The sequence below is a fragment of the Indicator indicator genome, chromosome 3 (assembly GCF_027791375.1).
Source record: "Indicator indicator isolate 239-I01 chromosome 3, UM_Iind_1.1, whole genome shotgun sequence".
NCBI lineage: Eukaryota > Metazoa > Chordata > Aves > Piciformes > Indicatoridae > Indicator > Indicator indicator.
In genome coordinates this window covers 44,957,165-44,984,628 of record NC_072012.1, presented here as the reverse complement: position 1 = coordinate 44,984,628, position 27,464 = coordinate 44,957,165, and the positions used below count along the sequence as shown (strand labels likewise).

Here is a 27,464-nt window from a genome sequence, read left to right as displayed (position 1 = left end):
GAGCAGATTTAGATTGAATGTGAGGAACAAGTTCTTTAGCAAGAGGGTGGTGGAACACTGCAGCAGGTTGCCCAGAGAGGTAGTTGAGGCCCCATGCCTGGAGATATTCAAGGTGAGGCTTGACAAGGCTTTGAGCAGCCCGTTCTAGTGGACAATGTCCCTGCTGTCTGCAGGGGGTTTGGACTGGATGACTTTTGGAGGTCCCTTCCAATCCAAACTATTCTATGATTCAATGATACTGACCAGTAGAAACAATAATTGAAACCCCTTTAACGAAAACCTTGAGAATTCTATTCAGTGAAATAAGCAGGTTTCAATTTCTGCTTTTCCCCTAATGTGGATAGTGAGAGTTTTCGTGACCCAGGTGCAGGACCTTGTGTTTGGGCAGCAAGACACCAAATGAGCTATCAGAACCCTTCAGATTTCAGTAATGTGAGGGGGAAATGGATGAGACAGCACAGAGGAATGAGGACATGACACAGAAATGATGTCCAACTTTACCTGGAATTCCTGTCCAGGCTTTACGGGAGCAGCACGACTGCAGCACTAATTCAGGGGCTTCTTTAAGAAGTGCACTATAACTATGCAAAATAATTGGGTCATTAGGCTGACTGATCTGCCTGAGCTCTTGGATGTTTACACTGGGAGTTATGCCTATGGGAATAACATTTATGGTGCTTGGAGGTCGTGTGATAACATCAGTGGAAGGACTGGATGACACCATGTAGACTAAATGAGGGACGTCCTGCCTGCCCCCGTTCACTGCTGTAAAAGTGTGCTTGGAAATATAATCAAGAGCATTCCCAGTGTTGGTAGCCTTCCCTCCTTGGTAGGGGATGCTCCTCACCTTCTCAATAATACTTTCCTTTGACTGTGTTTCCCTAAAGGAATACTCCAGAGTGACAGCCTCTGAATACTGCATGACTGTGACATGAACATCCTCCTGCCCCACATCCATCCCCGTGATCACCCTCTCAAGGAACGTCTTGACAATGCTGAAGTTTTCCTGCCCTACATGGTCAGATCCTTCCACAATGAAAGCAATGTCCAGCTTTTTGGCAGGGGACTTTTTGGAAAGGGGGGGTGGTGCTGTGAGTCCCCAGGAGGGAAATAAGACGCTGGATAACGTTGGGGCGGACGTCGATTGCAACAGAGAACTTTCTTCAGGCCCAAGGTCACAGAGGTGATCGATGAGGAGATCCCTGCTCTCCATCAGCTCTGCCACGTTGTTCACCAGGAAGGCTTTGTTATCCTGGGACTGCTCTTCGATGAACCTGATCTGCCCCAGGCTGACGTGGGGGCCGATGCCCACAGGCAGCACTGCGATCTTTTTGTTCTTCAGAACGGTGACGATGTTGCGGAGCTTCCCCGGAGACTTGCTGGCGATAAAGAGCACGGCGATCCTGGCGGCGTTGCTCCGCTCTGCCTTCTCAAACACGTGAAACACGGTGTATTTCAGGACTTCAGGGGCAGATGCTACTTCATCCCCCGTGTACTTTATGCCCTGGACAATTTTTCTCATCTGGGATTGTTTTTTGACGTCCTTAAGGCCGAGATAGATGGTGGGGCCTGCCCTATAGACGAGAATGGACACTCGGATTTTCTTTTGGGAGATGTGGAGTTTCCTCATCATGCCAATTATGAAAGTCTTCAGCTGTTCAAAGTCTTCCTCTGACAGTTTATTGGAGCCATCCATGAGGAAGGCCAAGTCCATCATCTTGCTGCAGGAGTATTCGCTGGGGGGTAGTTCAATGTCCTCCTCTGGAATAGGTGTTGTCAGCATCAGGGTGTCTTCCACTGGTTCACAGGCTACACAGGTTAAGTTCTTTCCTTCACACAGACTGCAAAAGAAAGAGCAGATTTAACTATTAAAAATAAAAATCAACACTTATACTACCACATCACTCACATAATAATAAAAAAGGGGGAATGGAGAAAAAATAGAGGTGGGTAGATTCAGATTGGATGTTAGGAAGGAATTCTTCCCCATGCGGGTGGTGAGACACTGGAACAGGTTGCCCAAGGAGGTGATGGAAGCCTCATCCCTGGAGGTTTTTAAGGCCAAGCTGGATGTGGCTCTGAGCAACCTGACGTAGAGTGAGGTGCCCCTGCCCGTGGCAGGGAGGTTGGAGCTGGATGATCCTTGAGGTCCCTTCCAACCCTAACAGTTCTATGATTCTATGACAGTTGTTTCATAACAGTGAAAACATGATGGTCCTCAGCCCTGTTTTCCATACAGAAACAGTTAAATATCTCAAAAGAAACCCCAAAAATCCTTCTGTGTTCATGCATGTTTGTTGAGAATTTATGGTAAACTATGATGTGTTTGTCAGTGGAAGAACAGACTTTGACATAAACCATAAAATCTATGCCTGGAAGCTGTCTGCAAATCAAATGAGTTTCAGCCATACAGCTGCCTACAAGCCACTGCTGGACTGACCTGGCAGACCTGGTTTGCTTCACAATGAGGCAAACTGCAGGCAGCTAACAGAGTAAAATCCTAGAGCAGGAAAGGTGCTTTCATAGAATCATAGAATGGTCTGGGTTGGAAAGGACCTTCAAAGGTCATCTAGTCCAACCCCCTAGTCAGCAGGGGCATCCTCAACTAGATCAGGTTGCCCAAGAGCCATGTTGAGCATAACTTTGAATATCTCCAGGGGTGGGGCCACTTAGCAGACTCCAAGATGAAGCTAGATTTACCTAGACTTTAACCTTTACTCTACATCCAAAATGGACTAAGTTCCTTTGTCTTTTTCCTGACTTCATTTTGGCTTGAATACAACTTTGGCACCTGTTGATCCTCTGGGTTATTTGTCTCTCTTGCTTGTTTATTTTCCAGGTTCTTTTTCAGTTGATTCTCTCATATTAAATTATGTATGTCAACCCTAGTTATCTCTTTTCAGTCCTCTGTCTTCCCTCACCATTTCTACTCCCCTCCATTAGCACATTTTTCTCTTCCCTTTTCCATCTCAGCTCCCATTTTTCTTATTCTCTCAACTCTGCCTTTTCCACTATTCATCCTCCTGTACCACCATGAGATTTTTCACCTGTGTCACCCTCAGCCTTTTAGGAACTTGTTTATAAATCATGTCTTTTGCCCTTCTAACTTCTAGATGCATGATTCTTTTTACTTCACTTATCATTTTGCCCTTCTGATTCCTAGCTACATGATTCCTTTTACTTCACTTAATCATTTTGTTCTTCTAGTTCCAAGCTGCATGATTCTTTTTACTTATCAGAGCAAAGAACCTGACTATACTCATGCACAGGTCACAGAATCACAGAATTGTCAGGGTTGAAAAGGACCTCAAGGATCATCTAGTTCCAACCCCCCTGCCATGGGCAGGGACACTTTCCACTAGATCAGGTTGCCCAGAGCCACATCCAGCCTGGCCTTAAAGACTTCCAGGGATGAGGCTTCCACCACCTCCCTGGGCAACCTGTTTCAGTGTCTCACCACCCTTATGGTGAAGAACTTCTTCTTAATGTCTAATCTAAATCTCCCCTCCTCTAGCTTGGATCCATTCCCCCTAGTCCTATCCTACCTGACACCCTAAAAAGTCCCTCACCAGCTTTCTTGTAGTCCCCCTTCAGATATTGGAAGTTCAATGTGTTATCCTTGAGTTACTGGACAAGAGATAGAACAGGAAAAGTTTGTGAACAAGCAAAGCCCTAGAAAAAATGCTTGATTTGACTGCCAGAGCAAACCAAGGATGTACAAACTGGAAGAAGTCAATACTGGAAGAAGGTGCCACTCTCCAGGAAAAGATCTGACTTCACACGGGGCACCTTAGTTGAAGTTCTCCCAGTTTCAGCCCTATCTTTTTTTTTCCAGCTGCCTTTGTCTCTTCCTAATTGAAGAATGCACAGCTACTTTTGGCATTCATGCACAGCAACAGAAGATTTATTGTTTTAATCCTAATATGAACAAGCCTCTTCTAGTTTCCAATTTCCTTTGGATATTTGCTCTAAAATTCATTTTGTGTGTGTGTGTGTGTGTGTGTGCAATATTTTCTATTGTTTGTACAGATGGTGTAGGCATCTAAATTAGGTGACAGCTATGCAAAAGGATGTTTCCCTAGTGAGGTAAGTTTTCCTAGTGCTCTGAAATCTTTTGTGAGCAGCAGCCAGTGAATCAACATTTAAGATAGATTATTATTAAGGATTACAAAAATTAGGGAACAGAGACTCATTTATGAAGAGTCTTTTTTTTTTTTTAACCTTTTGATGGAATTCTAGGCTCTTAGGGCATACTGTTGAAAAATACAATTCATTTAACTGATTAGCCTAACAGTCTCATGCCCTGGGTTTATAGCACAGATGTATGCTAGCCCTGGAAAGAGGCCAGGAATTCAGTCTTCATACCTACTCAGAGCTTCTGTGAGGTTCAGAGCATTTAGAACTAAGGTGTAAGTCTGGGCTAATAGCTGCTCCAGAAGCAGCAGAACTCAAGTTCTGTTAGATATGGCCAAATTACATGATGGAAAGCTCTCTTGTATTCACAGCATTAGAAGTGACTGGGGAAAGCATCCACACCAAGGGTCTGGATCACAGGATCAGAGGATGTTAGGGGTTGGAAGGGACCTCAGGAGATCGAGTCCAAACCCCCTGCCAGAGCAGGACCATAGAATCTAGCACAGGTCACACAGGAACACATCCAGATGGGTCTGGAAAGTCTCCAGAGAAGAAGACTCCATAACCTCTCTGGGGAGCCTGTTCCAGTGCTCTGTCACCCTCACAGTGAAGAAGTTCCTCCTCATGCTGAGGCAGAACCTCCTGTGCTGTAGTTTATATCCATTGCCCCTTGTCCTATCACAGGGTGCAACTGAGCAGAGCCTGTCCCCTCCCTCTTGACCCCCAGCCCTCAGAAATTTATAGACATTTATCAGATCCCCTCTCAGTCTTCTCCTCTCCAGACTAAACAGCCCCAGGGCTCTCAACCTCTCCTCATAAGGCAGTGCTCCAGTACCTTTATCATCCTTGTAGCCCTCCTTTGGACTCTGTCTTGTAGATCCCTGTTCTTCTTGAACTGGGGAGCCCAGAACTGGACACAATATTCCAGGTGAGGCCTCACATCTAGGGAATGTCAGCTTTTAGATGCTACATGGTGCAATATGCCACTGGGCAGTACATCTGAGAGAGTGGTGAGGGGATGGAACAGGCTGCCCAGGGAGGTTGTGGAGTCTTCTCTGGAGACATTCAAAACCCACCTGGATGTGTTCCTGTGTGATCTGCTCTAGGTGACCCTGCTCTGGCAGGGGGGATGGACTGCATGATCTTTTGAGGTCCCTTCCACCCCATAACATTCTGTGATTCTGTGAAAATCATTGTCTGCTGCATTTCATGGTGCACAGCATTTTGCACCCAGGCATGGTTTAGGTTGGATGGTACCATAAAGATCACCCAGTTCCAACCCACCTGCCATGGGCAGGGACACCTCCCACCAGCCCAGGTTGCTCAAGGTCTCATCCAACCTGGTCAATCAGGGAGGAGCATCCACAACCTCCCCAAGCAACCTATTCCAGGGTCTCACCACCCTCACTGTAAAGAATTTCTTCTTAATCTCCCATCTTAACCTGCCCTCCTCAAGATTCAATCCATTTCCTCTCATCTTGTCACTACAGGCCCTTGTAAAAAGTCCCTTCTTTGCTTTCTTCTACGCCCCCTTCAGAACGTGGATGTGCTTCATCTCTCTCCCTTCATCCTACTCAACAGGATACTGGACTGCATAAAGCCATCATACCAAGACTGACAGTGCTGTGGGTCATCTCTGTTCAAAACTATTCTCTTTCCATGTGGGATCTTGGTATCTTCAACTTCACAGATTGGACATTCTTCAGGACTGACACAATCCAGGGACAGCTCATCAAGTATTTTCCCTGTTTCAAAAGAGCACAGTAATACAAAGATGCCAGTTTTCATCAGCTGCAAAGCTAATCACTGCATTTACAAAAGGAAAAATGAAACAACACAACAGCAAAAAACCAACACAAACCCAAACACACCCCAAAACAACATGACAAAGCTTCTGAGTTGGGCTCAAATGTTCTGAATGCTGTGCTTGTGTTATGGCCACTGCCAGCTTGACACAGAGAAGCATTTCCTTCCTTCACAGAATCATAGACTTGTTAGGGTTGGAAGGGACCTCAAGGATCATCTAGTTGCATGGGCAGGGACACCTCACATTAGATCAGGTTGCTCAGAGCCACCAGCCTAGCCTTAAAAACCTCCAGGGATGGGGATTCCACCACCTCCCCGGGCAACCTGTTTCAGTTTCTCACCACCCTCAGGGTGAAGAATTTCTTCCTAACATCCAATCTGAATCTACCCATTTCTAGTTTTATTCCATTCTCCCTAGTCCTGTCATTACCTGACATCCCAAAAAGATTTAGATATGGGAAGTACTTAACCTAGCACTGAAGATGACAGGAGAAAATGGCATTTTCCTTTTCCATTTATTTCTCCCCCAACCCTCACATATCACAGGTACCAGGGCACAGCACACCAGTCTGCCTTTGGAAGCTATTTATTCATGAGAGCTTTCACTCCCCTCTTGAACTTTGCTCCTAGCTTCCTTTCTTATCACCCCATTCCCATCCTCTGTCATTCTTGCCAGCAGTGTTTCATTCTCTTCTAGACACCACTTCATGCCCTTCACACTCTGTGATCTTTTGACAAACTCAAAGCTTCCTCCTTATGCAGTAAGAAAGAGGTGAGAGCTTGTTAAGCAAATAACTGCTACTTCTGTCTTTTGCAACACCCAGCCTTATCAATCTGCAAGAACAATGCAGTAAGAAAGAGGTGAAAGCTCAGAGTCCTTCAGTATAAGGGTGGTAAGATTCTGGAACAGGTTGCACAGGAATCCTGTGGATTTCCTGGATTCCTCCTCCCTGGGGCTGTTCAAGGCCAGGTTGGATGTGGCCTGGAGCTGCTGAGCCTAGTTGAGAGGCATCTGTGCCCATGTGGGGGAGGTTGGAGTATATCTTTAAGGTCCCTTCCAGCCTATCCAACCTAAGCCATTCTAGGATTCTGTGATTTCTGGAGTATAAGACCTCTTTTCATGCAATAGAATCATAGAATGGTTTGGGTTAGAAGGGACCTCCAAAGCTCAGCTAGTCCAACCCCTCTGCAGACAGCAGGGACATTCTCCACTAGAGCAAGTTGCTCACAGCCTTGTCCAGCCTCACCTTGAAGATCTCCAGACATGGAGCCTCAACTACCTCCCTGAGCAACCTGTTGCAGTGTTCCACCACCCTCATGCTAAAGAACTTGTTTCTAACATCCAATCTAAATCTGCTCTTCTCTCATTTCAAACCATTGCTCCTCATCCTGTCACTGCAGGCTTTTGCAAACAGTTCCTCTGCAGCCTTCTTGGAGCCCCCTTCAGCTACTGGAAGGATACTCTTAGATCTCCCTGAAACCTTTTCTTCTCCAGGCTGAACACCCCCAGCTCCCTCAGCCTGTCCTCACAGCAGAGCTGCTCCAACCCCCTGATCATTTTCATGGCCTCCTCTGCATCTGCTCTATCAGGTCCATGTCCTTCCTGTGTTGAGCTGGAAGAGCACTGCAGGTGAGGTCTCACCACAGCAAAGTGGCAGAATCCCCTCTCTCAACCTGCTGACCGCTCTGCTTTTGATGAAGCCTAGGATGCAATTGCATCAAAAGCAGCAAGGCCAGAAGATGGAGAGAGGTAATTCTGCCACTTTGCTCTGGTGAGACCTCACCTGGAGCACTGCATGCAGCAGTACATGTAGGGGAGGAAAAAAATACTTTACAGCAAAACATACAAGTACCAGGGGGATAGCAAAATCATCATCATTAAAAAAAAAAAAAAACAACCAAACACAAAAAAACCCACAAAAAACACCCAGAAAAACCCCAAAAGCACCTGCTTAGAGCAAAAGATGGCCTTACCTGCAGGACAGTGTACATGGCATCCTTCCACACACCGCAGAGGGCACTCCAAAGGCTGTGGGTGTTGGCATGTTGTAGGACAAGCAGGCCCACAGCTGTTATACCTCCATTCACACTGATAATCTAACTCCTGTTTATTCAGCTCCTGACAGCTTTGTGCTATACAGTGAAGAAAATCAGAGGTGAAAACCAACATTTAAGCAGAGTGTGTGCCTCTCAGAGCTATGACACTGAACTTGTTATAAAGTGGAGCACATATGCACAGATAAAGGAAAGGATCCATTTTTAAATAGAAATAGAATTTTTTTTTTTGCTGGCTTTGGTTTGGGGTTTGGTTTGGTTTGGTTTTTTTTAATGCATCCAGCCTAGGCCACTTCTTGACTTTTACATTTTTCACATAATGAAAGACTTGCCTTGCTGGAGAAGAGCTGAATGAGAGCAGTCTGAGCCACCAGATTACAAAGCTTAAGCCTTTTCACTCAACTCTTCCTCCTCCCTCCCCTACTTACGGCACAGGGCTGGTGACCTCCAGTGGACAGCAACCCCTTTCTGTGCACACACGTGTGCATAGGCTGCTATGGCATCACAGAAGCAAGCACAGTCCCCAATAGATTCACAAGCACAGGTGTCATACATGCAAATATCTATGTAGGGCTCAGGATTTACCTACAAAAGAGAAATATGGGGAACAGGGCACTCAATCATGGAATCACAGCATTGTGATCTTTAAGGTCAAGACCAATTGTTGTCTAGCTCTCCAAAGTCTGGTGCTCAACCATGTCCCTCACAATCACATCTCTGCATCTTTTAAAGCCCTCCAGGAGTGGGGATTCAATCAGTGATTCCCTTCATCTTCTTGCAGACATTTAATCTTCAGATGATTTGACTCTTCCATTTGCCAAGACTTGAGGTGTCACATAAATCAGTGCAGATCTTTTTGCTGATGGCAGCAAGGAATCCATTCTCAATGCTGCTATAGACACTGAAGTTTATTGTCCCTTAATATTCCCCATATGGAATAGGATTATATTTTCCAGGGCTCTGTCCTCATACCTTCTTGTGCAGTAGCTTGGGTGGAACACACTCTGAATGCATTACCTTAAGCTCAGGTCCTCTCCTCATGAAGTTCTTGACTCCATGAGTCCGTCTCTAGAGTTCAGAGTAAAACTTCCTTCACACAAAAGCCATTCTATAACTTACTACCCCACAAAAGTTATTCTATAAGTTACTGCCAGGTGCTATCCTGCACTGTCCCATGAAGCACCAGCTACAGGAAAAGGTGAGAGATGAAAATGAGCAATTGCTCAGCCTCCTCCAAGCCCTGTGTGCTATCAGCACAACTGTGCTTTTCCCCTCAGCTGTCATCAGTGGCACCAGAGATGAGGCAGAATTGAAGAATGGGAAGCACAAGACAATACTCACAAGTTTATTGCATTCTTCAAAGAGCTCCCCAGCCAAAATGCTGCACGATGTTTCTACCATCACCTGCTTCACTGCGTTCCCATCACACAGTGGAGACATTGAGGTCTGTTGCTGGTTGGGCTTAACATTTCAAGGGACAAGCAGACAACACATTAGCCTTGCATTCAGGACCTGAGGACTCTTCAAACCAAAGCAAGAGACTCACTAGCCTTAGACATTTTTCATTACAAAGGAAACTGTTTCTCTGAGTGGAGTTTCAGCCCACTACATGCCAGGCACAGATCCTGCCATGGCAGACAGAAGAGGGCAGGTCACCTCCTACATTTTCTCCAGCTCTTACTTGTAGGTAGACACTTTGATGTCAGCAGGTCCCACTGTACCAAATCTCCATGCTAAAAAATGATGATTCAGAGCTCTGCAGGAGGCCTGTAAGACTCACAAAATATTATCCCAACTTCAGCAGACAATACCCAAGGCCAGTGATGAGTGAGAGCAGCCAGGAAGTCTCCCTCTGTCCCATTTATTTAAGATCAAGAAGCAGTGGTACTGATGCAGCATTTGTCGTGGAGACAGACTGCAGGTTCTGCCCTGTGCCTATTACACTGGCATAAGAGGCTGTTCCTTTCTCAGTCTTACCTTGATGCCTCATAGAATCATAGAATGGTCTGGGTTGGAAGGGACCTCCAAAGGCCATCCAGTCCAACCCCCTCTGCAGTCAGCAGGGACATCCTCAACTAGATCAGTTTGCTCAGAGCCCTGTTGAGCCTCACCTTGAATATCTCCAGAGATAAGGCCTCAACTACTTCCTTGGGCAACCTATTCCAGTGTTCCACCACCCTCATGGTGCAGAACTTGTTTCTAACATCTCACTCTTCATTAGTGCAACTTCTTCTGTGCTCCAATCATGTCGTATGAAAAATGTGACATTCAGCAAGATAATACAATTTCTGTTTCAACACTTGCACATAACTAGCAAACTAAACCAAAAGTTTTCATGTAATAAAAAAAAAATTCCTGTTCTTGTTATTTTTATCTTTAAAAATGCCCTTTAATTCCTCCCTTCTCTCTCTCCAAAAACTGTGAGAAATTTTCTAGGGAAAGTGTTCAACCTTAAGAGCAATCAAACATTTGACAAACATCATAACAAGTTTGGCTTCAAGATGTTTCCTCAAAGAAATACTTTTGGCCATAGATATTTTCCAGCTCAAGACACATATATTGCTTCATTTCAGCCTTTTCATACTCTGTACTTGGAATAAATTTAAAAAAAAAAGAAGATAAAGTCTCGTGTAGTAGAGCTGGTACCCTGTGAAACCACCAAATCTCAGGCACCAGGAAAAAAACAACTAAACAAAAAAACCCCAAACACTTTATGATGGTAAACTCTTCACAATTCAAAAGCAGTTGATAGTTGCCAATGAAGTCTTACATCCCCTCCAGCATCTTTATTTTTTCCTGTTCAGACCTCTCCAAGCTGAAAATAACACCTGAATGTTCTTTAAAAACAAGATCAAGAGGCATGTAGAAAGAAACCACTCTGCACAATCAGTTGCTCATAAACAGTCTACACAGACTAAGATTTGAAGTACAAAAATCTGGATAGGAAAATACGAAATTTTTAACTGAACTCCCCCTGTCTGGAAATTACAGCTTTGGTGTTTGTTTTTGAATTTGGGTTTGTTTGGGGTTTTTTTGTTTAGTTAAGCTCTAAAATGATATTTCCAGTCAGACCTGGATTTCAAGCATCTGGGCTGGCAAAGCTCTATGAACAGCCTCTCCAGTACAGATTGGCTGTTTTAAAATTCATCCAAAGCCAGGCAGTTCAGAGGCTTTCAATAAGTTAATTGATCTTGTATCAGATTTTTAAGAATTAATATTAATTAGTAAAAACATGGGGGGAAGGATTTTATTTCTGTTTGATTTTTATCCTTTCAAATCTCTCTGCCTGTTCTTGAGTGATGCTGTAAAGTCCCCCCATTAATTAGTTTTCACAGTTCATTCACAATCACCTTTTCAACATCAGCACAGTATGGATTCACTTTCCAAGAATTCCCAAAGTCAGCTGGATCTACTTCAAGGTGTTCATTGCTGCTGGTCAAATCATTGTTTTGGATTCCATCAAAATTTCCACACAGACCACACACCTGATCCTTGCAGGGAAAGAAACACAAAATACATAACTCTTACATCTGTGGACTGGCTTAGGGCTTTGTTGAGAAGTCTTTTTAGCCTGATGCTTTAGTGGCATGGAGTTTAAAACCTGAATTATCTCTGGCCTTGCCAAATTCACTGAAATAAACAGTCTGCCATAGAGAAAGTTAAGCTCCTGTTCCAAATCTCCTTAGCTGAAAGTAGGACCATACCTGTCTCACAGAATCGTCAGGGGTGGAAGGGGCCTCAAGGACCCCTCCAACCCCTCTGCCATGGGCAGGGACACCTCACACTAGGATCAGGTTGTCCAAAGCCACATCCAGTCTGGCCTTAAAAACTTCCAGGGATGAGGCTTCCACCACCTCCCTGGGCAACCTGTTCCAGTTCCCCTCATGGGGAAGAACTCGTTCGTAACATCTAATCTAAATCTCCCCTCCCCTAGCTAGGATCCATTCCCCCCTCGTCCTATCACTACCCAATACCCTAAAAAGTCCCTCCCCAGCTTTCCTGTAGGCCCCCTTCAGATACTGGAAAGCCATAATAAGGTCACTTCAGAGCCTTCTCTTCTCCAAACTGAACAACCCCAACTCCCTCAGCCTGTCCTCACAGGAGAGGAGCTCCAGCCCTCTGATCATCCTCATGGCCCTTCTCTGGACACAGACTAGGAAGTAAGACAACAACTCTGATCAATGGTGCCTGTTGGTTCTGTTTGGAGTCTGTCCCTACAATCCCATCACTACAAAACCTGGCTCCTTATACTGCTCTTACTGAATGCAGAAGGAATCACTCAGGGCTTAGTTATTCTGAGGCACCACAGCAATCATCCTTTCAGCCATAGCTCATCTCCAATGTCCCAGAATTTACCCCTTGCAGCTGAACTACCAGGAAAGGAAGCAGCCCTTTAGGTATTACCAAAAAATCCCTTTATTTTCAAGCAAGCATCTAATGCTCCATGGAGATCGATCAGCATGTCCTCATTAAAAAAAATCCTCAGAGAAAGGCTAAGTGCATTCTTTAGGGACAATAAAAAGTAAAGCAAAAGAGAAAAAAAAAAAACACCTACTTTGAAATTGCCTTTTAAGATAACTGAGACTCCCATGGCCAGGTCCCAGGTCACACTGATGCTTTTGCCCAGTAAAATGATGTAGTAACGGCCAGATCTCATCACTTCTATATCATTGTCAGCATTAGGAGGTACTCTGATGTTCACCTGGACAAAAAAACAGCATATGGTGCAATTGAGTGTCTCTCTAAGTACAACTTCACACAGGTCACTTTCCCAGTAGGACACAAAATGGGCTGGTGAGGGCTGATAAAGAGCAGAGGGTGTAGCAAATTAACTATGGGTTTAATGTTTGGTCAGTGGTTTATTGTGTAATTATGGTTTGTTTTGCACACAGAATGTTAAGGGTTGGAAAGGACCTCTAAAGATCATCTAGTCCAAGCCTCTGCCAGAGCAGGATCACCTAGAGCAGATCACACAGGAACACATCCAGGCAGGTTTGGAATATCTCCAAAGAGGGAGACTCCACAACCTCCCTGGGCAGACTGCTCCAGTGTTCTGTCACTCTCACAGGGAAAAAAAATCTTTCCTCATGTTCACATGGAACTTGCTATGCCTCAGCTTCCACCCATTGCCCCTTGTCCTGTCATTGGGCATCACTGAGCAGAGCCTGACTCCATCCTCTTGGCACTCACCCTTTACATCTTTATAAACATGAATGAGGTCACCCCTTGGTCTCCTCTTCTCCAAGCTAAAGAGCCCTCAGCTCCCTCAGTCTCTCCTCATAAGGAAGATCTTCCCCTCCCTTCATCACCTTTGTGGCTCTATGCTGGACTATCACAAGCAGTTCCCTGAGGTCCTTCTGGAACTGAGGGGCCCAGAACTGGACATAATACTCCAGATGTATCTTCAGCAGGGCAGAGAAGAGTGGGAGGAGAACCTCTCTCAACCTATTAACCACAGCCCTTCTAATCCACCCCAGAATGGCATTGGCCTTCTTGGCCACAAGAGCACATTGCTGGCTCGTGGTCAACCTTCCATCCACCAGGACCCCCAGGCCCTTTTCCCCTTCACTGCTCTCCAACAGCTCAGTCCCGAACCTATACTGATCCATGGGGTTGCTCTTTCCCAGGTGCAAGACTCTACCCTTGTCCTTGTTGAATTTCACTCAATTCCTCCCTGCCCAACTCCCCAGCCTGTCTAAGTCTCCCTGAATGGCAGCACAACCCTCCAAGCACAACTCGTTAGGAAACCAACAGTGCTCTGTTCTTGAGGCAGGCAGCAACAAAAAGGGTTAGCTAGGTTTCAGTATGATGTGAACTGGGAGAACCTCATGCATCAGTGGCTGCTGAGGGACCACAGCCTGATACTGAAGTCAGGAAGGACCAATGGGAAAAATTCTGAGACGTTCCTTTTGGTGTCGCTTCCTTTTTCCATCACTTTCACTTCTCCTGTGTGCCTCTTTCCATCTGGCTGCAAATTCACTGCCTGCAGCTACTAAAAAACTTAAAGAGATTAATTTAAAATGCTTTTCTTCACACCCTAATCTCCTTTCAACGATAACTCCAACAGGATTATTAGCTACATTTGGAGAGAAAAATCTGTTCTGGATGTTGATTCAAGCACCATTAATACATTAACTAAAAGCTGCTTAACTGTGGAAGAGGCAGATGAAAGCTTTCAATCAGTGCAAATCAGTGAAGGGAAAAAGAGGAGGCCATAAACCATTCACTCACTCCTTAGTTTGAGGGCAAAAATATTTCTTTATCCCTCTTATTCAGTTAAAGCTTAGCACCATAGTTCAATTCTCTTCATCTCTGGGTCATTATTAGAAACTTCTATCCCCAGACAAAACATCTCACATCCTCTAAGGATCTCCTAAAGATGGCCTTCAAAGTCTTTAGGTAAGAATGTCAAGATCTAGGTCCCTTCCAACCCCTATCATCCTTTGATCCTTACACTTGATCTTGCTTAAAATTGACTCAGATCTCCCAAGTGTAGAAACACAGAATGGTCTGGGTTGGAAGGGATCTCCAAAGGTCAACTAGTCCAACCCCTCAGCAGTCAGCAGGGGCATCCTCCACTAGAGCAGGTTGCTCACTCTTGTCCAGCCTGACCTTGAATATCTCCAGGGATAGGGCCTCAATTGCCTCCCTGGGCAACCTGTTCTAGTGTTCCACCACCCTCATGCTAAAGAACTCATTCCTAATATCCAATCTAAATCTCTTCTTCTCTAGTTTGAAGCCATTGCCCTTGTCCTATCCCTGCAGGCCTCTGCAAACAGCTCCTCTGCAGCCTTCTTGCAGCCCCCTTCAGGTACTGGCAGGCTGCTCTTAGGTCTCCCTGGAGTCTCCCCTTCTCCAGGCTGAACACCCCCAGCTCCCTCAGCCTGTCCTCACAGCAGAGCTGCTCCAGCCCCCTGATCCTTTCCATGGCCCTCCTCTGGACCTGCTCCATCAGGTCCATGTCCCTCCTGTCTTGAGGGCTTCAGAGCTGGATGCAACACTGCAGGTGAGGTCTCAGCAGAGCAGAGTAAAGTGGCAGAATCTCCTCTCTCCATCTGCTGTTTAGAAAGGGAGCTGGAATTGAACAGCATTCTTAACAGAGATACAATTGGTGGCATCAAGCAGAAATACCAAAAGGACATTATACCCCTGGGAGAAAAACGGGCAGTCATAATCCTGCTAAACTCTTCATTTTATCCTCTAATTGTCAGGATCCATGGAGCGTGAGGTCATTCCTGCCTCATCCTATGAAACAACTGGAAATTCTTTTCACCAAAGAAAGGAAAGCAAGAGAGCAGAAGCATACTTACATTTCCATTGAACAACTCTGTTTCCCCACCTCCATACAGAATGAGAACCCTTTTGGTGCACTTCTCTCCGGAGAAGCCACAGCCTTCATTTGAGATCAGTATCCGGAATGTTCCAGAGTTATCCTTGCAGAAATCCTATCAGATGGAAATGAATTCAGAGCTCGTTAATGTGGAACATTTGAAAAAAACACACACAGAGCAGTGGAGAAAAAAGAAGCCTCAAAGAGTAGCCCTGTGTAATCTCTGGCCAGCAGGACATGTCTTTCATTAGATTCATACATTGGTTTGGATTGGAAGGGACCTTAAAGGTCACCTAGCTTCAATCCCCCCATGATGGGCAGGGACACCTTCCACTACCCAAGTTGCTCAAGGCCTCATCCAGCCTGGCCTTGAGTACCTCCAGGGAGGAGGAATCGATTCATGACCTCCCTGGGCAACCCGTTCCAGTGTCTCACCACTCTGCACTCACCTCACTGCAAAGAATTTCTTCCTAATCCCCAGTCTCAATCTGCCCTCCTCAAGCTTCAGTCCATTCCCTCTCATCCTATCACTCCAAGCCCTGGTAAGTTCCTTCCTGGCTACCTTGTAGGCTCCCTTTAGGTACTGGAAGGCTGCTCTAAGCTTTCCCTGGAGCCTTCTCTTCTCCAAATTGAACAACCCCATCTCTCTCAGCCTGTCCTCATAGAAGAGGTGCTCCAGCCCTGTCCTCTAGCATCCTTCTTGCTGTAGTAATGAAGAATACTTTTTCCCAATGCTGGGCTTCTTTCCGGGCATAAAACACCTTTGTTTATGTCAGACAGCTTGGTCACTTGATGTGTTCTTACCTGAACTAAGACATATTGACAGTTCCCTGGAAACTTGTATTTCAGCCCATCAAAGGTCACATAGTGAGCAGTGCCAATCACAGTACAGGTGCCATCACATTCGTTCTGGGTGCATTCCCACTTTCGACCCTGACACACGCTGCAACAGAGAACATGAGTCAGTGACAGTTATCATTTTTTCAGGACAATGCAAGGTGCTCTAGACAAAGCATTTTTGTTCAAAGAATGACATTCGAGGAACATGAACCCTGCTGCACCCTCTTGCTATTAAATCTCTGAATCACAGAATCAGCCGAGTTGGAAGAGATCTTCGAGACCATCCAGTCCAACCTATCACCCAACACAGAATCACAGAATCAATAAGGTTGGAAAAGACCTCAAGGATCATCAAGTCCAACCTGTCACCCAAGACCTCAGGACTACTAAACCTGTCACCAAGTGCCATGTCCAATGCCCTCTTGAACACTTCCAGGGATGGTGACTCCACCACCTCCCTGGGCAGCACATTCCAATGTCTAACAACTCTCTCTGTGAAGAACTTTCTCCTCACCTCCAGCCTAAACCTCCCCTGGCGCAGCTTGAGACTGTGTCCTCTTGTTCTGGTGCTGGTTGCCTGGGAGAAGAGATCAACCCCCTCCTGGCTACAACCTCCCTTCTGGTAGTTGTAGGCAGCAATGAGGTCACCCCTGAGCCTCCTCTTCTCCAGGCTAAACAATCCCAGCTCCTTCAGGCTCTCCTCGTAGGGCTTGTGTTCGAGGCCTCTCACCAGCCTTGTTGCTCATCTAATCATCTAGACCATGGCACTAAGTGCCTCAGCCAGGCTTTTCTTAGACATCTCCAGGGACATTGACCCCACCACCTCCCTGGGCAGCACATTCCAATGGCCAATCTCTCTTTCTGTGAAGAATTTCTTCCTAACATCCAGCCTAAACCTCCCCTGGCGCAGCTTGAGACTGTGTCCTCTTGTTCTGGTGTTGGTTGCCTGGGAGAAGAGACCAGCCCCCACCTGGCTACAACCTCCCTTCAGGTAGTTGTAGAGGGCTCTGCTACCAGGCAGAGCAAGACTAAGATTTTCTCTCAATGTGCATGGACAGAGTATGAAGTCCATCGTGCAACAGAATTCATATTAGCAAATTTCTGCCTTGAACTGCTCCGTAAATGTTATTGCAAAATTTTCACTGAGCTCTACAATGAACTCCCAACAGGGAGCAGAACAAAAGCTTTGCCACTGGCTTCGACTTGGAGACATTCCGTTGTTCCTGAATTAGAGCCTCCCACATGTTAAGTTGCATGCAAATGCCAAATCTGACACCTCTGGCTCATATATTGAGTTTGCAGGTGTTCACATCTGGCTAAGAACAAGTGAGAATGAGAACTCCTGCAACAGCAGTACGAAATGCTGAAAGAAACCACAAAAGACAGGGCAGATCTGAGCCCCCAAAAATGCAGGCTTTCAATTCTTATTCTCAAAGCAAGAGTAATTTCCAACATCGCTTTCTAAGTGGCATTAGACTTGACTTTTGTTGGGAACTGTCATAAAACTTTTCAATCTGATATTCAAAAAAAACCCCCAAAACTAGAGACATGTTTTGAAGGGATCTGATTTCTAATTTTATTATCACATTGAAGAAAAATACCTAAAATGAAGAAAGAAAGAAAAAAAAAGTAAAACAGCTTATCAATGAGAAGACAAAAAGCTATGATTTCTAACATTTTGGGGTTGGACTAGATGACCTTTGGAGGTCCCTTCCAACCCACACCATTCTATGATTTGCTTGATTGTAATATTGAAGAAAATGTTATATGTTAGAGAACATCTCACTCACAGTGGCATTGCCAGAACAAAAGGATGGTGCCAAGAATGAAGCAATGTGGTTATGACTGGTAAGACATCTCAGAGTGCTGCACCCAGCTCTGGAGGTCACAACACAGGAAGGACATGAAACTGATGGAGCAGATCCAGAGAAGGGCCACAAAAATGATCAGGGGGCTGGAGCAGCTCTGCTATGAGGACAGGCTGAGGGAGCTGGGGGTGTTCAGCCTGGAGAAGAGAAGGCTCCAGGCAGTCCTAACAGCAGCCTTCCAGTAGCTGAAGGGGACTCCAAGAAGGCTGCAGAGGGACTGTTTGCAAAGGCCTGCAGTGACAGGACAAGGGACAATGGTTTGAAATGAGAGAAGAGCAGATTTAGATTGGATGTGAGGACCAAGTTCTTTAGCATGAGGGTGGTGGAACACTGGAACAGGTTGCCCAGGGAGGTAGTTGAGTCCCTATATTCAAGGTGAGGCTAGACAAGGCTGTGAGCAACCTGCTCTAGTGGAGGATGTCCCTGCTGACTGCAGGGGGGGGGGGGTCTGTTGGTCTAGATCACAGCTGGAGATCCCTTCCAACCCAGACCATTCTGTGATTCTATAATTCTACGTTTCTGGAAGTGCCACAGAGCTGGGCAGGGACATTTCAGAACAAGAGATACTGAAGTCCAGCTCCAAAGTGAACGTAGTTTCCATACTACCAGTGGCTGGATGTGCTACACCTTGCACTCTTGGATCCCTGCAGGAAAGGATCACCATTCCCTCCATGAGCACACAGGGAAAGCAGAACACCTCCAGGGCAGCAAGTGCCCTAATATGCCATGATTCTACGATTCCTGTGTGACCTGCTCTAGGTGATGCTGCTCTGGCAGGGGGGTTGGACTAGCTGATCTTTTGAGGTCCCTTTCAACCCCTAACATTCTGTGATTCTGTGATATCTTACTCAAGGCTATACTGAGGGCTTACACCAATGTAAATCTCACATCCCAGCACTTCCTCTTGAACCCACAAGTTTGTTTTTAAGAATCAAATGTGCATGAAAGACACAGAGCACTTCTTTCTTTTAAGAATTCATCATCAACTCCTCCTTTTTTTTTTCTTTTTGTTTTTAAATTAAAGACATCAATGGCATGAGCACTCATTTAAGATATAAGAGGTCAACTCCATTTCTGACTGACCCTTTAAGAGTCTCCTGAATAGCTCCCATCATTGTAGCTGGCATATCACAGACCTTCTGCTGATGCGAGCTTCTGGCTAAAAAAGATTGATTTTAAGGGAGGAAAAAAAAGGAAGCATGGCAGCAAAGCTTATCTACAGAGTGCAGGCTCCAGTCCTCTCATCCTAGAGGAGCTCCTGTAATGTGTGTTGCAAGATCAAGGAACAAATCCACTACACAGTGGCAAGGACACGGAGCTGTTGGATGGAGTCCAGTGGAGGTCCACAAAGATGATCCAAGGGTTGGAGCACTTCTGCTCTGAGGGTAGGCTGAGGGAGCTGGGGTGGTTCAGCCTGGAGAAGACTCCAGGGGACCTTAGAGCTGCCTTCCAATGCTTGAAGCAATCCTACAGGAAGGCTGCAGAGGGACTTTTCATCAGGGTGTCTAGAGACAGGGCAAGGGGGAATGGTTTGAAGCTGAGGGAGAGCAGGGTTAGAGTGGAGCTTAGGAAGAAACTATAGCAGTAGATTCAGACTGGACATGAGGAAGAAGTTCTTCCCCATGAGAGTGGTGAGAGCCTGGAATGGGTTGCCCAGGGAGGTGGTTGAGGTCCCATCCCTGGAGGTGTTTAAGGCCAGGCTGGATGAGGCTCCGGCCAGCCTGATGTAGTGTGAGGTGTCCCTGCCTGTGGCAGGGGGGTTGGAACTAAATGATCCCTGTGGTCCCTTCCAACCATGACTGATCCTATGATTCTAAGTTCTTCAGTACGAGGGTGGTGATGAGACTGCAATAGGCTTCCCAGGGAGGTTGTGTATGCCTCTTCCCTGGTGATATTGAAGGCCAGGCTGGATGAGACCTTGAGCAGCCAAGCCTACTTGAGAATTGTCCCTGCCCATGGCAGGGAGGTTGGAGTAGATGATCTATGAGATCCCTTCCAACCTGAGCCATTCTGTGCTAAACTATTTGTAAGGCATAGCTTGCAACACACTGCACTTTATGCAGCATGCAAAGGGAATAGACTGCTTAACTTCCTATACAAAAACTTACCTTCACATAGAATAGATCTGGTTAAGCAAAGAATATTTGGCTTTATTCAAAACATGTTAGGTGCCCTGGAGGGGAAGGGGGATGAGGGGGGGGGGGGAGAACAAACAACCAAACAAAAAACAAACAACAGGGAAAGTTCCATTGGCTCACCAGGTGTTGCAGTCATTAGTCACTGTTTCTCCCTTGGCATATTCTCTCCCATTGTGAAAGCACGGGCACCTCTCGGGGGCAACACACTTGTTTTCATGTCGTACCTAAGCAAAACACAGCTTGTCAGCATGCAGGGCTGGGTGTGCCTGTGCTAGCACACAGGGGAGTAAGCATCAGAAGGTGGGGAGAAAGAATAAAGGAAATGTGTGGCAGTTTTAGGCTGTGCCTAAAAAAATTTCCACAGATCTGGAAGAGAAAGTGGTAGAATGGGAAGAAATTACCATTGGGTGTAGAAGGGAAAATATTGATAAATCTAAATAACCCCAGTGGTCTGATATCTAATATAAAGTTAGTTTGGCAAACTAATTTTCTCTCTTTTAGCTTCCTTTTGCTCTGACAGATACCAGCTGTTGCTCCTGCTGGCTTGCTGACCTTGGCTGCACCTCTTTGTTGTGGCTAAGTACTAAAAAAACCAGTCTCTGCTCTTTTCTCTTTTAAATTGTACAGGGGGGGAAGGGAGCAGGGAGGGGGAAGCTGCTGATAACCCCTTGGTTTTGCCCAGGGGGTTCTTGTGCTGTTTATAAATTGTAAATACATGTAAATGTTGTATGTTTTGTCCATATTCATTGCATTTCATTTTTCTAGGTTGTAGTTTTGCTGGCAAATATAGCTCAGTTTGTTTTCAGTTGAGCTGGTCTGGCAACTTTATGCTGGGGGTGAATTTCAACCCACCACAAAATGACAGAGGGAATGGTTCAAGACTGCCTAAAGCAAAGAAAGGCACAGACAGCATTGCTAATGTTGTGACGGGTACATAAATCACAGTCTTGCTTCAGGGGCTGAACACCAGCTTGAACTGCTGGGAGAATAGAATCAAAGACTCACAGAATGGTTTGGGTGGGAAGGGAATCTCCAAAGGTCATCTAGTCCAACACCCTGCATCCAGCAGGGACATTCTCCACTAGAGCAGGATGCTCAGAGCCTTCTCTATCCTGACCTTGGATACCTCCAGGGATGGGGCCTCAACTACCTCACTGAGCAACCTGTTCCACTGTTCTACCACCCTCATGCTAAAGAACTTGTTCCTCACATCCAATATAAATCTGCTCTATTCTAATTTAATTAGATTGTAAAAGAATGTCACAATGAGAGAGGACAATTGGACAGAAATCAGAGATGCAGGGAAGATAAAATAGAGCAACCTAGATATGGAGAGCTTCTCACAGCCAACCTGAAACCACAAATCCAGCCAGATGCAGGGCTAAAAACTGAATTAAACACTGAGGAAAAGATGAGGAGCCACACAGTTAGAAGAACCCAAGTGCAAATGGAGATTCTCTAGTCACAGACAACAGCTTCCCAGGATCCTTCATCCTGTAAGCTTGCCCCTTAAAAGTGCAGTGGTCACTTGTTTTCTTTCAAATCCCTGTTTATTTATCTCCCCTAGTTAAACAGAAGGTAAGATAAATATCAATCCACTCGAGACATTATTCCACTCTCACAGGCTCTATTGCTTGGAAATAGATCATTATGATTCATCTAATTTTTTTTTTACCAGTTTTCCCTACTGATCATAGACTCTTAGAATGGCTTAGGTTGGAAGGGTCGTCAGAGATCATCCACTACAACCTCCCTGCCATGGACAGGGATTTCTCTCAACTAGACTCAGCTGCTCAAAGGCTCACCCAGCCTGGCCTTCAACACCCTCAGGGAGGAGGGAGCCACAAACTCCCTGGGCAGTGTATCCCAGAGTCTCACCACCCTGCTACTGAACAACTTTTTCCTAAGATCCAATCTGACCCTGCTCTCCCTCAGCTTCAAACCATTCCCCCTTGTCCTGTCTCTAGACACCTTAGTCCCTCAGCAGCCTTCCTGGAAGGTCCCTTCAGGGATTGGCAGGCAGCTCTAAGGTCCCCCCCTCCCCAGAGCCTTCTCTTCTCCAGGCTGAACAACCCCAGCTGTCTCAATCTGTCCTCACAGCAGAGGTGTTCCAGCCCTTGGATCATCTTTGTGGCCCTCCTCTGGACTCACTCCAGCAGCTCTGTGTCCTTATGCTGGGGACACCAGAACTGGAGGCAGTTTTCTAGCCGGGGTCTCCGCAGTCAAGGGGCAGAATCCCCTCTCTTGCCCTGCTGGCCACACTCCTCTGGCTGCAGCCCAGGATACAATAAACCATTTGCACCACTTACAAAGAAACAATCAACCAAACAAATTCCAAAGAAACAAAAAACCCACATCCAAATAATGCCTTCAGATTGTTTCATTTTACATTTCCCCTTCCTTTTCTATTTGTTTACTTGGTTTTAGAGGGTTTTTTGTTTGTCTGGGGGGTTTTGTGGTGTGTTTTGTTTTTTTTCTCTGATTCTATGTCTTCCATCCTTTCACTTGCTGATGGTTCTGCAAAGCCAGGGGTGGGTTTGGCTCTGTGCTTCATGGAATACCAAACTGAAGAGCACTTCCCTTCCCTCTCACTCAAAAGTCACAGAATATCACCTTCCTGCTTTAAACTTTCTGTAAAATCATTAAAATAGTTTCTTTTTTTTTTTCCTTTTTCTTTTCTTTTTGCCATTAAACGTGGGCGAATGAGATGATTCTAGTCTGAAGGCCAGGTTAATAAAGAAGAACAGCTCTGCTTTTTCCTATGGGGACCTAGAACTGCCACAGGGAACTGCTAGTAAAAAAAAAAAAAAGAAGAAAAAGAAAAGGATTTCACAGCCCAGAGACCCTTCAATTCACACACAGCTCCACAGGCTCTGTGGCTTATGGACAGCTACATTATGCCAAATAAGCTCACACTGATAGAAGTGAGATGGGAACAAAAGAAATGCTTTTCTAGATGATAGAGCTGGGGCTCTGCCTCTGACTTAATCTCCTAAAAGGATGGGGAGAAAACAGGTCAGAGAGCACCATATGTTTCCAGGAATGTTTAATTCCTTCCTTCCTGGTGACATCCAGCAGAAAAAAAAAAAAAAAGAGAGAGAGAGAGAAAAGCAGCAGGACTTTCACACTCATGGCTGCATTTCTGAGTTTTCCAGTGTTCAACAAAGAGTTCATAACAGACTTGAGGGCTAGCCTCTGGATATAAAATTTGGGATTAGTGAAAGGAGGATCTAGACCTCTCTGCTTTCTACCTGCCATGTAGATGGATGTGATGGAGCAGGTCCAGAGGAGTGTCATGAAGATGATCAGAGGGTTGGAATACTTCTGCTACAAGGACAGGCTGATGGAGCTGGGGTTGTTCAGCCTGGGGAAGAGAAGGCTCCAGGAAGACCTAAGAGCAACCTTCCAGTACCTGAGGGGGCTCCAAGAAGGCTGCAGAGGGACTATTTGTAAAGGCCTGCAGTGACAGGATGAGAGGCAATGGTTTGAAATGAGAGAAGAGCAGATTTAGACTGGATGTTAGGAACGAGTTCTTTAGCATGAGAGTGGCAGAACACTTGAACAGGTTTCCCAGGGAGGTAGTTGAGGCCCCACTCCTGGAGATCTTCAAGGTCAGGCTGGATGAGGCTGTGAGCAAGCTGCTCTAGTGGAAGATGTCCCTGCTGACTGCAGGGCAGTTGGACTAGATGAGCTTTGGTGGTCCTTTCCAACTGAAACCATTCTATGATTCTATGAAACAAGTGAGATTGGAACCCAACAGTTGACACATTTTTAATTCAAACCAGCTGTCACCATTTCTGTGCAAAAACAACCCAAAACCAGGACAGAGCACTCAACATTTGCTGGTTTACCATTGGCTTTTCTTTCTTATGTTACCTGTATGCTTCTTACATTTGTTTTATGAAGCATTATCCTTGGGCAGATGCACAAGGTGGCCCTCATGGTCAGGAAGGCCAAAGGCATCCTGGGGTGTATTAGAAGGGCTGTGGTTAGTAGGTTGAGAGAAGTTCTCCTCCCCCTCTACTCTGCTCTGCTGAGGCCTCATCTGGAATATTGTGTCCAGTTTTGGGCCCCTCAGTTCAAGAAGGGAACTGCTTGAGTGAGTCCAGTACAGAGCCACAAAAATGGTGAAGGGAGTGGAAGATCTTCCTTATGAGGAGAGACTGAGGGAGCTGAGGGCTCTTTAGCTTGGAGAGGAGGAGCCTGAGGGGTGACCTCATTGCTGTTGATAAAGATGTGCAGGGCAGTGTTGGGAGGAGCAAGCCAGGCTCTGCTCAGGGATGCCCAATGACAGGATAAGGGGCAGTGGGGGCAAGCTGGAGCAGAGGAGGTGCCGTGGGAACAGAAGAGAAAACTTTTTCCATTTGAGGGTGCCACAGCCCTTTAGCAGGCTGCCCCAGAGAGTTTGTGGAGTCTCCTTCTCTGGAGACATTACAAACCAACCTGGATGTGTGTTTCCAAGTGACCTGCCCTAGGTGCTCCAGCTCTGGCAGGAGGGTTGGACTGGATGATCTTTCAAGGTCCCTTCCAATGCCCTAACATTCTGTGACTGCTCTGTTGGATAGAGCAGACAGCTGGCACCCATCTTCTCAGGAAGACTGCAATGTGTGAACATTATACCACAAAGCTAGCAGGCAAACCAAAATGGCACTTGATTAAGTTCCTACTGAAAACAGGATGGAAAAAAAAAAAAAAACCTCTCAAACCTTTCTGCTTAAAATGCTTAAGATGTGGAGATTTTTCCTTTTCCTATTCTCATAGCACAGTTTGAGAAGTAGTTTTATTTTACCATCCACCTTCCAATGTTTCATTTCCATTTCAAACCTTAATTTTGCTTCAGTTGTTGGTAATTGAAACTGATTCTTCTAGTTCTGAAGTGCCTCTATTTTGTGCTCTTTGATTTCCCTGCTCCTCTTTTTCCCCAGAAAGGAGGTTTTCACTCCCAGTTGTATGCTTATTAATATTTTCCAATGGGAAAATCTTGCAGTGGAGTAAACTAACCTGAGAAAATATATTTTTCCTCACACTTCTGCACATATGTTATGATTTATCTTTTCTCCTCTGAAGAAAACCAAACCAAACCAAACCAAAAAAAATGATGAAAAATATGGAGAATTTCCCACCCTACAGAGGATCAAAGACAGGAAAAGAGGAATTACTTTGCATGGCATATTTGCAAGAAAGCAAGACCATGTAAAACATTAACTCAGAATGAACTAGGAAATTAGGTTTTCAGTTGAAAAATAAAATAAATGAGTTTTCATCTGCATTTTCTGACTGGGGAATTAGTGAACTGATTGGCAATTTCTCACCCCAGCAGGTTTTCCACTTCAACTCCAGGCAACAGCAGCAGCATGTTCATGGAGAACTTTGATTATTGTTTTCATTTCTTTCATGTCTTTGATTCAAAACTGGCAGGCAATTTGTGCACGCAGATATTAAGACTATGAATTTGTCTAAGCCTGATAAGTCAGCTAACTGTAAACATCCTTTTATCTGCTTGAGAGAGTCCAGAGCAGAGCCACAAAGCTGCTGAAGGCAGTGGAACATCTCCCTGGGAGGACAGGCTGAGGGAGCTGGGGCTCTTTAGCTTGGAGCAGAGGAGCCTGAGGGGTGACCTCATTCCTGGTGATAAAGATGTGCAGGGCAGTGTTGGGAGGATGGAGCCAGGCTCTGCTCAGGGATGTCCAACGATAGAACAAGGGGCAATGGGGGCAAGCTGGAGCAGAGGAGGTGCCATGGGAACAGAAAGGAAAACTTATTTCCTGTGATGGTGCCAGAAACCTGGAGCAGGCTGCCCAGAGAGTTTGTGGAGTCTCCTTCTCTGGAAACATTCCAAACCCACCTGGATGTGTTCCTGCGTGACCTGCTGTAGGTGATCCTGCTCTGGCAGGGGAGTTGGACTGGATGATCTTTTGATGTCCCTTCAAACCCCTAACATTCTGTGATTCTTTCTCTACACAGGGATAAAATTGCACCTAATTACACATTAACTGATACATATACTTGCAAATTGTATTGGAGAGTTGTTTTTGTAAACTATCAATATTTGACTGCATTTCCTGATGGTATGAACCACCTCTGGGCAACCTGGTCTAATTGAGGATGCCCCTGATTACTGCAGAAGAGGTTGGACTAGAGGACCTTTGGAGGTCTCTTCCAGCCCAAACCATTCTATGATTTCAAAGGAACAAGAAATAATTTTTTTATGGTTAATAAGTTATCCATGACAAATTCATAATTTTGTATATGCTACTGTAACACCAAAACAAAACAAATCAGAAAAATGTCAGGGTATCTTCCAGAGTGATGATCTGTGCAGATATTTGTTCCTATTAATATTCAGTCATCTCTTACTTCCCACAGACATTCCTACAAACAGCAGCTGACCTCCATGGCTGCTTAAATTAAGCACAACTACAAAAGGCCAACAAGGTCTAAAAGAAATGAGAGAATGGTTTGGGTTGGAAGGGACCTCCAAAGCTCATCCAGTCCAACTCCCCCTGCAGTCAGCAGGGACATCCTCCACTAGAGCAGGTTGCTCAGAGCCTTGTCCAGCCTGACCTTGAATATCTCCAGGGATGAGGTCTCAGCTAGCTCCTTCAGCAACCTGTTGCAGTGTTCCATCACCCTCACGATGAAGAACTTGTTCCTAACATCCTATCCAATAATACTCTTTTTTCATCACTTTATTGCTCAGCTTTGTTGGTACTAGCCTGGAAAGAATACACAGTAACTGACTTTACAGCACTTTCCCTCAGTGTTCTCAAAGTCTTCAAGGTAGAGAAGCAGGATGGATAGGAGAACCTTAGTCACCAAGGCAGTCTTTGGCAGCTGATACTGAAAGTACATAGAAAAATGCAGGAATAAGGGAAAAGCCTTCCCCAAATGATCCTACCTAGGTACCTGTTGGTGACAAGGAGGAAACTGCTCTTTGCTAGCAAGCTGGTGGGTCCCCTGGAGTCTATCACAGAGAAAAGATCACCCACATCATGAAAGCACTGAGCCTTCCTCTGCCTTTTTGCTCAGCTGTATGCTGGCTTCTCCCATCATGGAGGGATGATCAGAGGGCTGGAGCACCTCTCCTATGAGGAGAGACTGAGAGAGTTGGGGCTGTTCAGTCTGGAGAAGAGAAGGCTCCGAGGTGACCTTATTGTGGCTTTTCAGTATCTGAAGGGAGCTACAAGAAAGCTGGGGAGGGACTTTTTAGGGTGTCAGGTAGTGATAGGACTAAGGGGAATGGAATAAAGCTGGAAGTGGGGAGATTCAGACTGGATGTGAGGAAGAAGTTCT

The 27,464-nt window shown here is 45.6% G+C and overlaps 1 protein-coding gene across 1 annotated transcript in view; it reads right to left on the bottom strand.

Moving 5' to 3' along the window:
* VWF (von Willebrand factor) overlaps positions 1-27,464 on the bottom strand; it is a 160,032-nt gene that overhangs the window by 72,347 nt on the left and 60,221 nt on the right. The window contains exons 18-27 of the mRNA XM_054399900.1: positions 20,292-20,395; positions 16,130-16,268; positions 15,306-15,440; positions 12,551-12,697; positions 11,346-11,486; positions 9,337-9,456; positions 8,424-8,580; positions 7,915-8,073; positions 5,744-5,879; positions 502-1,841 (exon numbers count right to left, since the gene is read on the bottom strand). Coding sequence (XP_054255875.1) covers positions 502-1,841; positions 5,744-5,879; positions 7,915-8,073; positions 8,424-8,580; positions 9,337-9,456; positions 11,346-11,486; positions 12,551-12,697; positions 15,306-15,440; positions 16,130-16,268; positions 20,292-20,395 — 2,578 coding nt within the window. The remainder of the gene's footprint in view (positions 1-501; positions 1,842-5,743; positions 5,880-7,914; positions 8,074-8,423; positions 8,581-9,336; positions 9,457-11,345; positions 11,487-12,550; positions 12,698-15,305; positions 15,441-16,129; positions 16,269-20,291; positions 20,396-27,464) is intronic.